Source organism: Pituophis catenifer, unplaced genomic scaffold (assembly GCF_029215685.1).
Source record: "Pituophis catenifer annectens isolate HBS135680 unplaced genomic scaffold, rPitCat1.0.hap2 SCAF_8, whole genome shotgun sequence".
In the NCBI taxonomy this organism is placed as follows: domain Eukaryota; kingdom Metazoa; phylum Chordata; class Lepidosauria; order Squamata; family Colubridae; genus Pituophis; species Pituophis catenifer.
Genome location: NW_027256888.1, coordinates 60,136,247 through 60,149,707, shown reverse-complemented (window position 1 = coordinate 60,149,707; position 13,461 = coordinate 60,136,247). Strand labels below are relative to the sequence as shown.

At 36.9% G+C, this 13,461-nt stretch overlaps 1 protein-coding gene across 3 annotated transcripts in view; it reads right to left on the bottom strand.

Annotated features, from left to right (window-relative positions):
* The window catches only part of LEF1 (lymphoid enhancer binding factor 1), a 109,477-nt gene extending 96,995 nt beyond the window's left edge, over positions 1–12,482 (bottom strand). For 2 of the 3 annotated variants that reach the window (XM_070949104.1, XM_070949105.1), the window contains exons 1-3: positions 12,261–12,467; positions 9,754–9,814; positions 8,274–8,407 (exon numbers count right to left, since the gene is read on the bottom strand). In XM_070949104.1, the coding sequence (XP_070805205.1) occupies positions 8,274–8,407; positions 9,754–9,814; positions 12,261–12,467 (402 nt within the window). Of the gene's footprint in view, positions 1–8,273; positions 8,408–9,753; positions 9,815–12,260 lie in introns of all 3 variants that reach the window. The other variant, XM_070949106.1, reaches the window with a different exon arrangement.
* Positions 12,483–13,461: the final 979 nt, after the last annotated feature.

Genomic DNA, 13,461 nt, shown 5'->3' with positions numbered 1-13,461 from the left:
TTATCGTTTAAAACAAAGGTGTATTTTAAGGTGACTTGTAATAAAATAAAAGACCTTATGCAGCTTTCTGAAGGTGCCAGATTACAACCTTAACACTTGCAAGGTTGTTTCTCAAGAAGGTAAATTTCTCAATGTTTCTCAAGAAGGTAAATTTCTAATTTTTACTCCACAGAATAGATTATGAAAATTTATTTGCATCATGGGTTTTTAATCCCATGCTAAGGTACTATCTGATTTTCATTAGCGGGTGGCGTTAACGGGTGTATTGTGCCAACCATAGTTTATGTCTGAACATGTGGTAATCCAGCCAACATGGTTTATAAATAAAATAAACTATAATTCAATTCAGCAGAATATATCTTAATTCAGACCACAGATCTTGTCATAGCCCACAAATTATTTGAAGAGGAAATTTATTAACTTGAATAATATATAACCAACTGCATGTAGTAGAAATTAATTTTTTATTGCTAACTACATGTAGATCCAAATAGACCAGTATTTTTTAAACAGCTACAGATCAACATAATGCTTGTTTGCCAGATGTCGGGAAACACCTAGCCAGACAGAAAGGAGGGACCAAGCAGGGAGTTAGCTTGAATTGTTGTACAGCTGCAAAGATCCAGAACTGACCCCCGCCCCTCAAGCTGCTTGGAACCTTATCTATCTATTTCCAAGAGAAGGCAAGCAGTCCAGGGAGATTCCTGTACTATAGGCAGAATACAATAAAGTAATTAGCTTTAATTCTACAGGTGGGGACCTGGTTGTTTGCATCTGACACCGATACAACATATTACTGTAGCTGTTGTTTCAATTGTTGTTTTTAAGGTTAACATAAATTCTCCTTTTATTTTGCTTCTTCAAGGCCCTCTGACACTACTGTTTTGTAAAGTAGGATTTAGGCCAGGATTTCCAGTGGAAACAACCTGGTGTTTAATCCTCCATTTTCTCATCATTCTTCCCATCCACTTCTTCTTCCTGGCCTCCTTCCTTCCCTCTTTCTCCCCAGTTCGTCAAACTTATCCAATCATTGAAGATAGGAACAAATGCAACTGTTATTAGAGGCTGGGTCGCTATCATAAATATATACATACATCTTTTTGCAGAGCAGTTTCTATAGCTTTCTATTATTACATTTGTCTAACTGAATGGTCTCCCACAATAATAAAAGGAAAAAGATATGAACACTATATATAAACTTTTAGTACACTATTTTAGAATAACAATTGCCATAACATCTCCTTTTCAAAGAGAAAGAGGCAGTAAAAATTCAGCACCACCATCAATACCTCTTACGTTTGCTGTGCAATGGGGTCAGCAACTAGCAATTCATTTCACCTGTACAGTAGTCCTTGACTTACAACAGTTCATTTAGTGACTGTTCAAAGTTACAACGGCACTGAACAAAGTGACTTATGAAAGTTTTTCATAAATGTTGTGGCATCCCAGTGTTCACAAGAGCAAAATTCAGATGCTTGGCAACAGGATCATTTTTATGACACTTACAGTGTCCCGGGATCATATGACAATATTTTGTGACCTTCTGACAAGCAAAGTCAATGGGGGAACCAGATTTACTTAACAACCGTGCTACCAACTTAACAACTACAGTGATTCAGTTACCGTATTTTTTGGAGTATAAGACACACCTTTTTCCCCCCTAAAAGAGGGTAAAAATTTGGGTGCGTCTTATACACTAAATGTAGCCCCGCCCTTTGTTTCAGAGGTTGAAAAAAACCTCTGAAACCTCTGTTTGAGAGGCTGAAAAAAAAGCAAGGCGCAGAGCTCACAACCAATGAACCTGTTCCTAAAGTTCACCTCTGGGGTAGTCCGGGAGGCCAATCCACCCCCAATCAGCTTCTTTCTTATTTTCCTCCACAAAAACGTATACTCTGGTGTGTCTTATAGTCCAAAAAATATGGTAAATCTGGCAAGAAAGGTAATAAAATGGTACAAAATTCACTTAACAAATGTCTCACTTAGCAACAGAAATTTTGGGGTCAATTGTGGTCATAAATTAAATTTATTTTAACAATGAAAATGTTTGCTATGAGTGAATGAAAAAATGAAAGGGGAATAAGTTTGCCTATGGAGTTTTTTGTCAGAATGTGAGCAGGTTCATTGAGGAATTGTAAAAATAAATGAATCGACTTAAATCTTGGAATGTTTTACATCTATGTGGAGGTGAAGATTGGTTGCTAAATGTTATCCATGCAAGCGCATGCATAGAATAAGGAACAACAAAAAATATGCAATGTCCTCTTACTTCAACAAAGACATTTAATGAATGTTTGGATAAATGTATAAGGAATGCTTGTGATGACATTAGAGATGGTCAATGGACATGAATGTTAATCTACTTTTTTGGGAAGGCAATGTTCTGTAGCTGGCTGAAGACTGGAACGGTTGTCAGATATTAGACAACAAAGAATGAGGATCTGACAATCTATTGAAGACAAAGATGGGCAACAGAAAAAAAATGAACATTTGCAAGTTATATAGGGAGTGAGAAGAGGTAGAGTAACTAAATAAATATGTTACTTTGATAGAAAACATATTTCAGATAAGGAAATGGATGGAGAAATCTTAAAATTAAAATTTTGGCAATGAGATAATATGTAATATATGGTCTATTATGATAAATGAGTGCATATAGAAAGTGAAAATAGTAGCGTATAAAAATGTATTTATGGATACTTTCTAATATGGAACAGAGATTTGGGTATGTCAGGAGAAACAGCATGCAGTGAAACAGATTATTTAAGAAATGTGCAATGAAAAACAAGTGAATGAATAGAAAACTGAATGGTCAGTGTTAAAGAAGTACCTTGAAGAGATTTGGTTATACACAGAGAATTTATGAAAACGGAACAGTAAAACATCAAAGAATAAGTTATTGAATCAACAAAAATGGAAAGACCAGGAAAATAATGGATGGATGAGATCTTTAAAAAGAGAGAAGTGAGAAGATAGCATATGAAGTGATGAACGGCTAAAATTAGAAGAAGGGTTTGCAAAAACAGAGCAAGTACTATATGGTGAATTATATTGGTATAAAATAGATTCATTGCTTCCTTTTCCTAAACTTTAATCTTTACTTAACATTCCTTACTTTGCACTTGGCACAATACTGTACTAAAATACTAAATACTATACACAATACTAAAAAAGAAATAAAATGCTGGGTATTTATGTATGCACTGGATAAATGATGGTCTTACTCTCAATAAACAATCATATCCTTTAAAATATTAATATAACATTATTGTATGTACTGTATGTTCTCCCCCATTAAATAATTACATTCAGACTTTGACAACAATGCCACTATCATTAGCTATGTAAGATGGAGAAGAAAGAATATTAAGATATTTATTTTTTAAATTTTATTTATTTAAAATGTTTATATAGTCAAATCTTTGTTTAAAACCATTATTATGCAGAGAAACACAAGTATGCATTCAACATCATTTGAATGAATCACTAGCATTGCAATTTTGTCATGTCTTAATCCTTTTAAGGTGTATGTCAGAACTGACAGTGTAGATGTGCCTACAGGCATATTTTAAAAATCTACCTGTGCTCAAAATTTTAGTAAAGGACAATCTCAGTTGGGCAAGAGGTCAAAAGGAATGTATCCTTTCAATGAATCTTTCCATGAAACATAAACATTAGGAAGATTGCAAGGAGAAAATGCAAAGTCTTTCATTTCCACATAATCAAATTGAAAGAGTTTGGCCTTTAAGAAATGCATTTTCTATGGTTCTGCAAATTTCCAACTTTTACTATTGCAAACCTTTGAAAATTATCAAGAGGAAGATGCTACAGAATTAGGAATATGTAATAAATGTACTCTGCCAATAAGATTTTTTTTTCTCCAAGAACAGTTTGTTTTTTTAAGACTGCAACAGTATAGACACTGTAATAAATAGTACACAAGATTATAGTCTTAATTATCTGTGCATAGTCTGGTTTAAATTATTGCTTGTGGTTCACTATTTGCCACAATATGCCTTCCTTCCTTGCAACTCTTTTAAGAATTATATAAAAGACTTTCAAAATAAAATAAAAGCATTGTGGTTTGAAATTAAAATTAAATTCCTTTCACTATATAATCAGGCTTTTGGTAACATTTATGTTATACATTTGGGTAGTTTCTATTCACATACATTTTGGATATCACTAAGATTGGGATACTTCTTAAAATGAAGGTAACATTCAACTTCGATGCTGCAAATTAGATTTATAGCAGTTTTAAAAACTTGGTGCTTTGTTCATTTACTATTCTAGAAAGCATATGACTCTTCCATTGAGCAAAAGATTTTTTTAAAGTAGCGATCTAATAATTACAACTGAAAACATCTTACTGAGAATCCAGGACTACATAGCACAGAATTATTTAATGTTGCCACTCAAAAATTTAACTCAACCTCTAATCTTAATTGCTTGGGAAAGAGATGTATACAGATTGGTGAATAATGCACATATACATAGCTCGCTTCCTTCTCTCTCCCTTTCCATTAGTTCCCACTCTATGTCAGGAACTGCCAAAAGGGCACCCAAAGCTATATTCACAAGAATTAAACATCTCACTCTTAACATTTGTGCTACACGATGGCTTGCTTTGAGAAGGGGAAGCTTCTGCCTTTGGGGGCTCCACCTGCTTCTGCTGCTTCCTTCCATAGTTTATAGCAGCTTCTTAGTCAATCTGAAGACTGTAACTTCAGACATTCCATGATAATGTGATGAATTTCAGAAAGCAAGCAAGCTATGCAAAATATAACAGGAGAGCTTTTAAAAGAAAATAAGTAAGGTTTTGCCATCCAAAATAGAAAGCATTTTCATTGTTCATAGTACAATTTATGTTATTATTTTAGGAAATTCACTATATTACAGAGTAAGTGTTGTATAAAAAATCACAGAATTTTAAATATGTTACATAATTCAACCTGCTCAAATTTCTACATGCTTAGTTGTTATATAGTGCCAAGAAGAGATTTTGTAAACACGATATGAAGAGCAGTTATCACATAATATATTTTGTTCATGCAAGGAGCTATGCTGTATAGCCTAACAATATGAGTAAAATCAGAGGAATCAAGATGTAGAAAGAAAACTCCTAATAGATGAACAGCCTTACTCATCCCTACATAAATCTACAACTTTTCTCAAAATGTAGTGTACCATACATACAGATACTATATACAATTTATCTAACACAAAGTGCAATTTTGAAATCATCATAGTATCAGCATATACTCTGAAAACTGTACCAACAGACATACATATTACTGTGCTACCACACTGCTATACCATATCCAAATATAAACGCCCTATTAGCAATATCCTTTGGCTGGGCAAGTTATGCAATATGCATTCAAGTGTTTATATAAGCTACATTAAAACATATTTTAGAGAATTTTTGTAGGTATATTTCTGTTCAACAGTATTTTCAGACGATATACTCAAAATATTCAGGGTTGTAAAATTAGATTAGCATTCCAAGAAGAGAAATAATCACCAAGGGTTTCATAATAAACATGTTGGAAAAAATGGTAACAGAACTTTTATAAGATATGGGGAAAGTATATGAAGCTTGTAATGGAATTTATTACATTCCTTGAACATGAATAAATCAGTCTACTGAGTGTAAACTGTGGAAAAAAGCCACTGCCCTTGATGGTTCAGAATTTGAATCATCACTATTTGAACTGACACCTTGGGCAACATATATAGTCAATATGTGGATCTTTTGTTATGCTAATGAGGAATTCCACATGTGTAACATAAAACAAACCTACACATAAGGCTATTTCAATTCAACCAAAGACCATTTCCACGTAACCTATCAGACCAGTCTTTATTTATTTATTAAATGGATTTATATAGCCATCCAACCCACACACAGTAACTCCAGGTTTGAATCTGTCTAAAAAGAGACAGAGTTCAAAGGCAGTCGGTGATCGTTTTTGGGAAGATGAAAAAGCTGTGGCAGAAAAGTGTGGGTTCCCCACACTTGTATATATGACAAGAAAGTACAAATCTTGAGAAGTCTAAGGGAGTTTAGGGGAGAATGCTTCTAAAGACTACCGCAAATGTCCCCAATTGTTTCCCTCTCAATTCTCTCCCCAATTCTAATTACTTCTGACTCTAAACCTAACCCTCAATTCAAACCACTTCCAATATTATGGGATTCTGTGTAACTCTATAGGTTTTTTTTTCCAAACACACAAGTTGAATGAAACCAGAAAGAATTGTTCATCCTATCACTGAATAACACAACCTACAATAAAACAAACAGGAAAATACAAAATAATGACTAGTTTTCAACTATCCCTAGTCGCAAAGTCTCCAAATATTTGAATATATATTGTGTTAAGAGCATGTCTTTTTGTTCAAAGAGGCACAACAAGTAGCTGATCAAGGTAATTACAGTGATATAGGAGAAGATATGAATATTGTTTAGAAAATGAACAATATTATTACCTCCTTATTAAAGTTCCTTTACTACAAATATGTTTAATATAAGTTCTAGGAGTCTATTGTACCATACTTTCTATTTTCTTAATTATCAGGCAAATCACTAAGTGCATAAAAAAGTCATGAATGTCCAATACCGATATGATATTTAGCATGAAAAATAATTCTTTTCTCTTCAACCATCACATTTTCAGTTTAGGCAGAAATACAAAATCATTATAAGTTACTGGCACTCTCCAATACAGATCTAACCTATTCATCAAGCCAAACCAATTAGTAGTCTCTCAAGAAAGCCAATGAAAACATTATAGAAGGTAACATTTAACTATAAAATTTTAGCTGATTGAATTTTTGGGCTTTTGACTTGTTTCCAGACAAATCATAGCATGTTAATATATAACAATAAACTGCATATTTGGAAGTATGCACATCATTGTGTCACTGATTTCTCTTTTCTTCTCAAAAGTACTGCAGATAACATTGCATCCACCATCTCTAGATACACAATGCAATATATTCATGTTTACTCAGCAGTAAATCTCACCAACTTAAAACAAGATTCCTACTGAAATAGATGAGGTCACTTTTTCAAACATCGCACAGTGCTAAATCAAGTTTGCCATTAAATGCACATTGTTCCAGATGTACAAGTAATTTTGAAACTCTGATTATATGGTATATATCCTGAGGACCTTTTTTTATATGCCTGCATAATATCTTAGGATGATATGTGCATTTTATAGATGTGTGTTAAATTCTATGTCTCATCCAAACAGGGCTCAAATACAGTTGAAATCACAAAAGAATTGTGTGCCATCTAAATCAAACACATTTTAACATAAGCTTTAATACATTACAATTCACTTCACCTTCTGCCTTTATAACATTCCGGTTATAATAATCTTTATAATAATCTTAGAGAATACAAAAAACTCAGAAATCCATAACCTCCTGTGGATTTTCCACCATGAATTAAATAAATTATTTAAGCAAGCCCCAAACTATTACACTTACATGAATTAAAAATGCCCAACAAGAGAAAAAAATTACTTTGGGACCCTGAAAAATTAGCTCTTGAAGTAACTTTTGGTTTTAAAATATGTTATTGTGGATATCAAATGTATTGACAGCAACCCTAGCTTTTTGTTTAAAGTATTGTCAATACTGGATACTTATTCTCATTTTAAAATTAATATAAAAGGAAAAATTTTGCCCAGCAAAAATAGATAAGGTTGTCTTACCAACTCAAACCTCAGATTTATTGGCTTTATCTAGTAAGATATGCTGGGGACTTCAGTCTCTTTAGACTTGGCTAGCCACTAATGGAGCAGCCCTACACATGTTTCTCAAAAGTAACATGTGAAGCTTAATTGAACCAATGGAGCTTAATCCTAAAAAAACTTAAAAGAAACTTAACAATTGCTTTGGCAACTGCCAACATCTACAAAGATGTATTTTATAATGAACATCACAAGCATATGTCAATGGTTACATCTGCTATTGAAGTTATACCACCCAGACATTCTGTAGAATTTACCCCTTATGCTCTATTACAGGTTTCTGAATATTATTAAAATGTCTGAATGCAATTAGAAATGATTCTGAGGGAAGAATTGCCACATAGCAGGAAGGAGTCTTCTGAAACGTTATCAAAACTACATGTTTGCTCCTCGATAAACAAAGCTTGTCTTTCCAAAGATAGCTTTTCTTCATTCATTGCATAAAAACACAGAGACACAGATACACAGAGAGAGAAACACACAGTCAGACAAATATGTATAAAGAACACTTACTGTTCTAGGGATTGGTGGAGAAAGAGATCCATTAGACATATATGGATCATTATTCATATTTGGCATCATGATATACCCAGAATAACCAGAATAAGAAGGTCCTTTACTGTATAGAACACCATCTGTGTGTTTGCCTGTAAAAAGCAAGGGTTATTTTAGTCTGTTCTTTACATTTCTAATACAAAAGAAACTTTTATATAACGTGATCTTCATCAAGCAGCTTTTGCCCTTTTTTTTTTTTTTAAGATTCATCTTTGCTCATTTGGTCTTTTCTCAGTTAAGTTTTAAAACCTCTTGAAAGAATATATGTATGTAAGAGTTTAGCTTTCCATACATACGCATGCTGTGGGATAGGCTGTACAGTTTGACTTCTAGCAAATATTTCCAACCTTCAAAATTGCAGCCTGCCAGATCTCTATGATATTAAAACGTCAAATAAATCTGTTTACCCCTACAAGGTACAGAGAAAAGAAAATGCTTATATATGTGACTTACGTGTGCTTTCTCTAATGATTAATATGCACTTTTTTTTTTAATGTGTCATTCTAAAACTTTAGTAGTCTTTATACATGCAGCATGATCTGGCTTATTCTGATTGGGCCAATTAGAAGCAATTAAGGAGAAAGAGAGTTCAGGCTGGCATACAACAATATCCTGCTGATAGTAGTGAGCCTGTTCATCAGAGGAGTCTCCATTTTTAATCTGCTTAATATCTAATTTAAATAATAATGGCTAGTTTGCAAGCAGTGCAAGTTGGATTTAGGTTGTCCATATTTATTGACAAGTGTTTCATCACCGTTCCTGGATAACAGAAGGCTTGTCTGTGTTCAGGATTTGACAAGAAGCTGAAATATTTTGTGGTTAAAAAAAATTCGCCTAACTGGGCTCAATGAAAGACTTTATTTAACCAAATATCCAGCAGACCTTCCTACAATTGTCTTTAATTAACAGCAGGGTAGATCTCTAGTGCATTCTGTGAATTAAACTGATTCCTTAATCACAGTTTTGAAAAATAATTTTAAAATAGGTTTGTTAACCACTTCTGTACTTAAGTAAATAAATAAGCAAACATCTGAGTACATAAATAAATAGTGCAATAGTCTTGTCTTGTAAAAAGAGCATACATATGCTTTCCTGGCAGATAAGCAATTTATCTTTTAAAAACTATTTTTTTTTAAAAAAAAATGGACACTGGCTTGATTGAGGAAACATTCCCATGGCATAGAAACACAATGCTAGATACCAAAATCACATTCATGACCAACAAACCACATTCAAAAAGAATGGGTTTGGTTAGGTGGCCCACCTATTCAGTTTCACTCAGAAGCATAACAAATCCACTATCTCAACAGTGAAATCCAGAAACTATATCGTATATATCTAGCCATAATATATACTGACTGGGAACAAGAAGTATATTTCCAATATAATGGGAGACTGCCAGGTTGGATAAAGCTGCTATAAACACAACATCTCTTACCTTCTTCAGGATGTTCTCTGCCTTTTTCATAAACTTCCTGAGACTGGCCTTGCCTAGACACCTAACCAAAAAAATAATAATAATCATATATGATGGCTACCATATTTTGTGGTACATAGTAGGAAACTGTCAGTGTCCAAGTTCAGTAAAAGTGTTTCTTAAACATTTTCCAGGACAAATAAGCGAAAGGGAAGGATGTCCCAATATTCTCTTTTCAGCTATATCAGAATGGCTTCCATAGTCCTTATTTTGCATTAGATGCTTGTTTTATTGAAAATTGCATTATTAAAAACTGTGGGTTTAAACAAAAACAAAACAAAACCCAACAACCTCTCTCTAGTTTGTTTTAAGATAAGTTAGTTACCCAATACTTTATGTAAATCCTTTAAAGAGTTTATGATTAATTCTGTAACCTTGCTGATTTCAATCCAAAAATATTCATGGCTGCTCTAGATTAATGCTATTGTATGATCCTATGAGTCATATGAACATGCCTTCAGTATGCCATGGAAACTAATTTACAAAACAAACCAATACATCTAATCTGAAGTATCACTATGTTGAATGATGCTGGCCATGTAAACATAAAAAATAGGGAAAATAGGGCATTTTCATTGTAAAAGCCTTGGTATTTTGTTGCATGAGAAAAGAGAACAGGTAACTGTTATGCACAACAACAAAAAACCCCAAAAGATTATTCTGGTATTGGAGAAATACAAGTGTCTTTTCCTAGAATAAGCCAACATTTGTAAACAAATAACCAGCAATTTAGTGCTACTCTTTGATAAAACTCAAAGTTAGCTGCCAAAAGCATCTGTTTCATTCTGCAGGATGGTAGGGCCAGTCCCACTTCAGTGTGACACACACACACACACATACATATATACATACAGTATTACCTACCCATAAATAACATTGTGGGTGGAATTTACTTGGAACGAATGTGTTTGAGACCCTTTTCCTAATTATTGGTAGGGCAGGGCCCATTGCTACATTCCTAAAATATTTCTACATCAACTCCTGCCAGAAGCAACAGGAAGAAAGAGGCTCTTCTGACTTACGAGCACTATTACTATCTCTGAGCTACCGAGGCTACAGGAATAACATTTCTCCAAACCTTTCAGGCGTCTTTTTTTCCATGTAAACAAATTCAGATGGACCTTGGGGGTTTTTATTAATGCATGAATCAATGCAAGCAGTCGATACTTCCTATATGCAAATATGCAGAGCCTCTGTTTTCCTACAATTGCAATCTCAATTTATAATCAACTCTTAAATCCAAATGGAAACCCCTAACGGTGGTTTTTGGGAGGAGAATTCTGTGACCCTTTGCCTGACAAGATCTATTCGTGAAAAGTGCTTAGGATGTGATGGGTGGGGGGAGGGCAGAATCCGTATTACTGTCCTAATCATGTTCAGTTTCTCCATCTAGAGTTAAATAGTTAATACTTAGCCACACATAATTGCCTCTATGTCCTCAGTCCCAAGACTACTTTACATCAGGGATAAGGCCAGGCCCCAAATATAATCTTGATCGAGAACACTCAGCATCAAACTCAAAAGTTTTAATCTCAAAACAGAAGGGGATTTACAAGTCATCCTTAACAGCTGTCTGCATGCAAGGAACTAAGCAAAAGGAACCAATTTGGCAAAAAAGAAAAAGAAAGCCAATGAGCCGAAGGGAGGGGGGGGCTACTATAGTGGCATTCTAGCAGTCGTGTCCTTGTCTCTCCCCCCCCTTCTAAATTTGGGGATAAAGTAGCAATAAGATTAAACTCTGGGTAAACAAATCAACCGTTCTATTTCAGCTTCTGAGCGAGCCCGGGCTCTCCTTCCAAAGGGGTTGGGGAGGGGAGGGGGGGAGTGCAAACAGCTTTCAAACTCCGCTCTCTCCTCCCACCACTACGCCAAGCGCTGCTAATTCATTCATGGGGAACAGAGGCAGATCGGTTTTCAAAGCGCCGTGGTCAAAAACTGTAACCCACTTGGCGGCTCTGCAGCTTCCCGTTTTCCATTCTGGGCTCACACACCCCCTTTCCTTAGCTGGCCGTGAAGAAAAAAAGAAGAGAGAGAGACAGAGACAGACAGAGAGAGCGAGAGAGAGAAACGAGGGGACTGGAACTTTCAAGGAAAGCCCTTTAAAATGAAATGAAATGAAAATAAAAAAATAAAAATAAAAATAATTTTTCCCTATTCCCTACACGAATCCCAGAAGAGACCCGAGGCCAATAGATGAAAGAAAGGCGCTCCCACCCAAAGGGAAGCCCACCCAGAGAGAGCAAGCGGACTGTCTCCTCCGGGCAGGACTCTGCTCCTCCGGGACTCCCGCTTGCTACCGTCCTACCCTCCCACCCCGCGACCACCGCTCCTTCCAGAAACTTTTCTGCAGCTCCATCAGTCAAGGAGCAGCCCCGGCTCGTCCTTCACACCCCAAGACACCCTTCGAAGTTCAGACGAAGAAGAAGCCCCCTTCTTCTTCTTCTGCTTCTTCTTCTTCTGCCGCCTACCTCATGCCCGTTGCTGCTGGGGATGGTTTCCGACTCGTTGACCAGCGAAGACTTGATGTCGGCCAAGTCGCCTTCTTCCTCCGGGTGGCTGATCTCGGCGAAGATCGTTTCCTTCTGGGGGTCACCTTCGTCTTTGAAGGGGATCATCTCGTCGGTGGCGCAAAGCTCCGGATCGCCGCCGCCGCCGCCTCCCGAGAGCTGAGGCATAGTGGCTTTTCCACCCCCGGAGAATAAAAGGGAAGGCAGGAAGAGAGAACGAAAGAGAGAGAGAAAGAGAGAGGAAGAACAGGGAGGAAGGAGGAGAGCGAGGGAAGTTAAAAGGCTTTGGACGGCGAGCTCGCTTTGCGCTGCACTCCTATAGCGCCCCCCCCCTCCGCCTCTCTCTCTCTCTCTCTCTCAGCTTAAGCGCTGCGCTCTCCTCCCTTTCCCACCCCATCCATATCCAAACACCTGGGGGAGGGGAGAGCGAGCAAGATTGGGAGTGCGGCCGGCCCTGTCTACTTTGTCTGCTTTAAAAGAAGGGGAGGGGAAAGGAAGCTAAAGAGCCTGGCAGACTCGCGCTTCCCCCCCTCCCTCTCCCCTCCCCTGCCGGTTTCTGTTGTGTCTGCAGTTAAGACGACAAGAAAGTCGGGGCAACTTGGGCTTGCCTGAGGGACACTTTTAAGTCCGATTTTCTAACGCGGAGCCCTTGGGGATCCCTCGAGTCCACCTTTCCCCTTCCCTTTTTTTTTTTTTTTTTTGAAAGAAGGTAAACCGCCCGATTTTTGTGTCTTTCTCTCTCTGTGTGTGTGTGTGTGTGTGTGTGTCTTTCTGTGTGTGTGTCTCCCTCTCTGTGTCTGTCTCTCTCTCTGTGTGTGTCTGTCTGTCTGTCTCTCTCTCTCTCTCTCTCTCGGTGTGTGTGTGTGTGTGTCTTTCTGTGTCTCTCTCTCTCTCTCTCTCTCTCTCTCTCTCTCTCTCTCTCTCTCTGTGTGTGTGTGTGTGTGTCTGTCTGTCTGTCTCTCTCTCTGTGTGTGTGTGTGTGTGTGTGTGTCTGTCTGTCTCTCTCTCTCTCTCTCTCTCGGCGTGTGTGTGAAGCACAAACGCTGGTCTTCGAGAGGAAAAGCCAACGGGCCCTTTAAATGGAAGCGTTCTGAGATCCAGAAGCGGCCCCTGTTGGGAAGCGACCCCAGGAAGGACTGGGGGGGAGGTCTCCCTGCCTGTG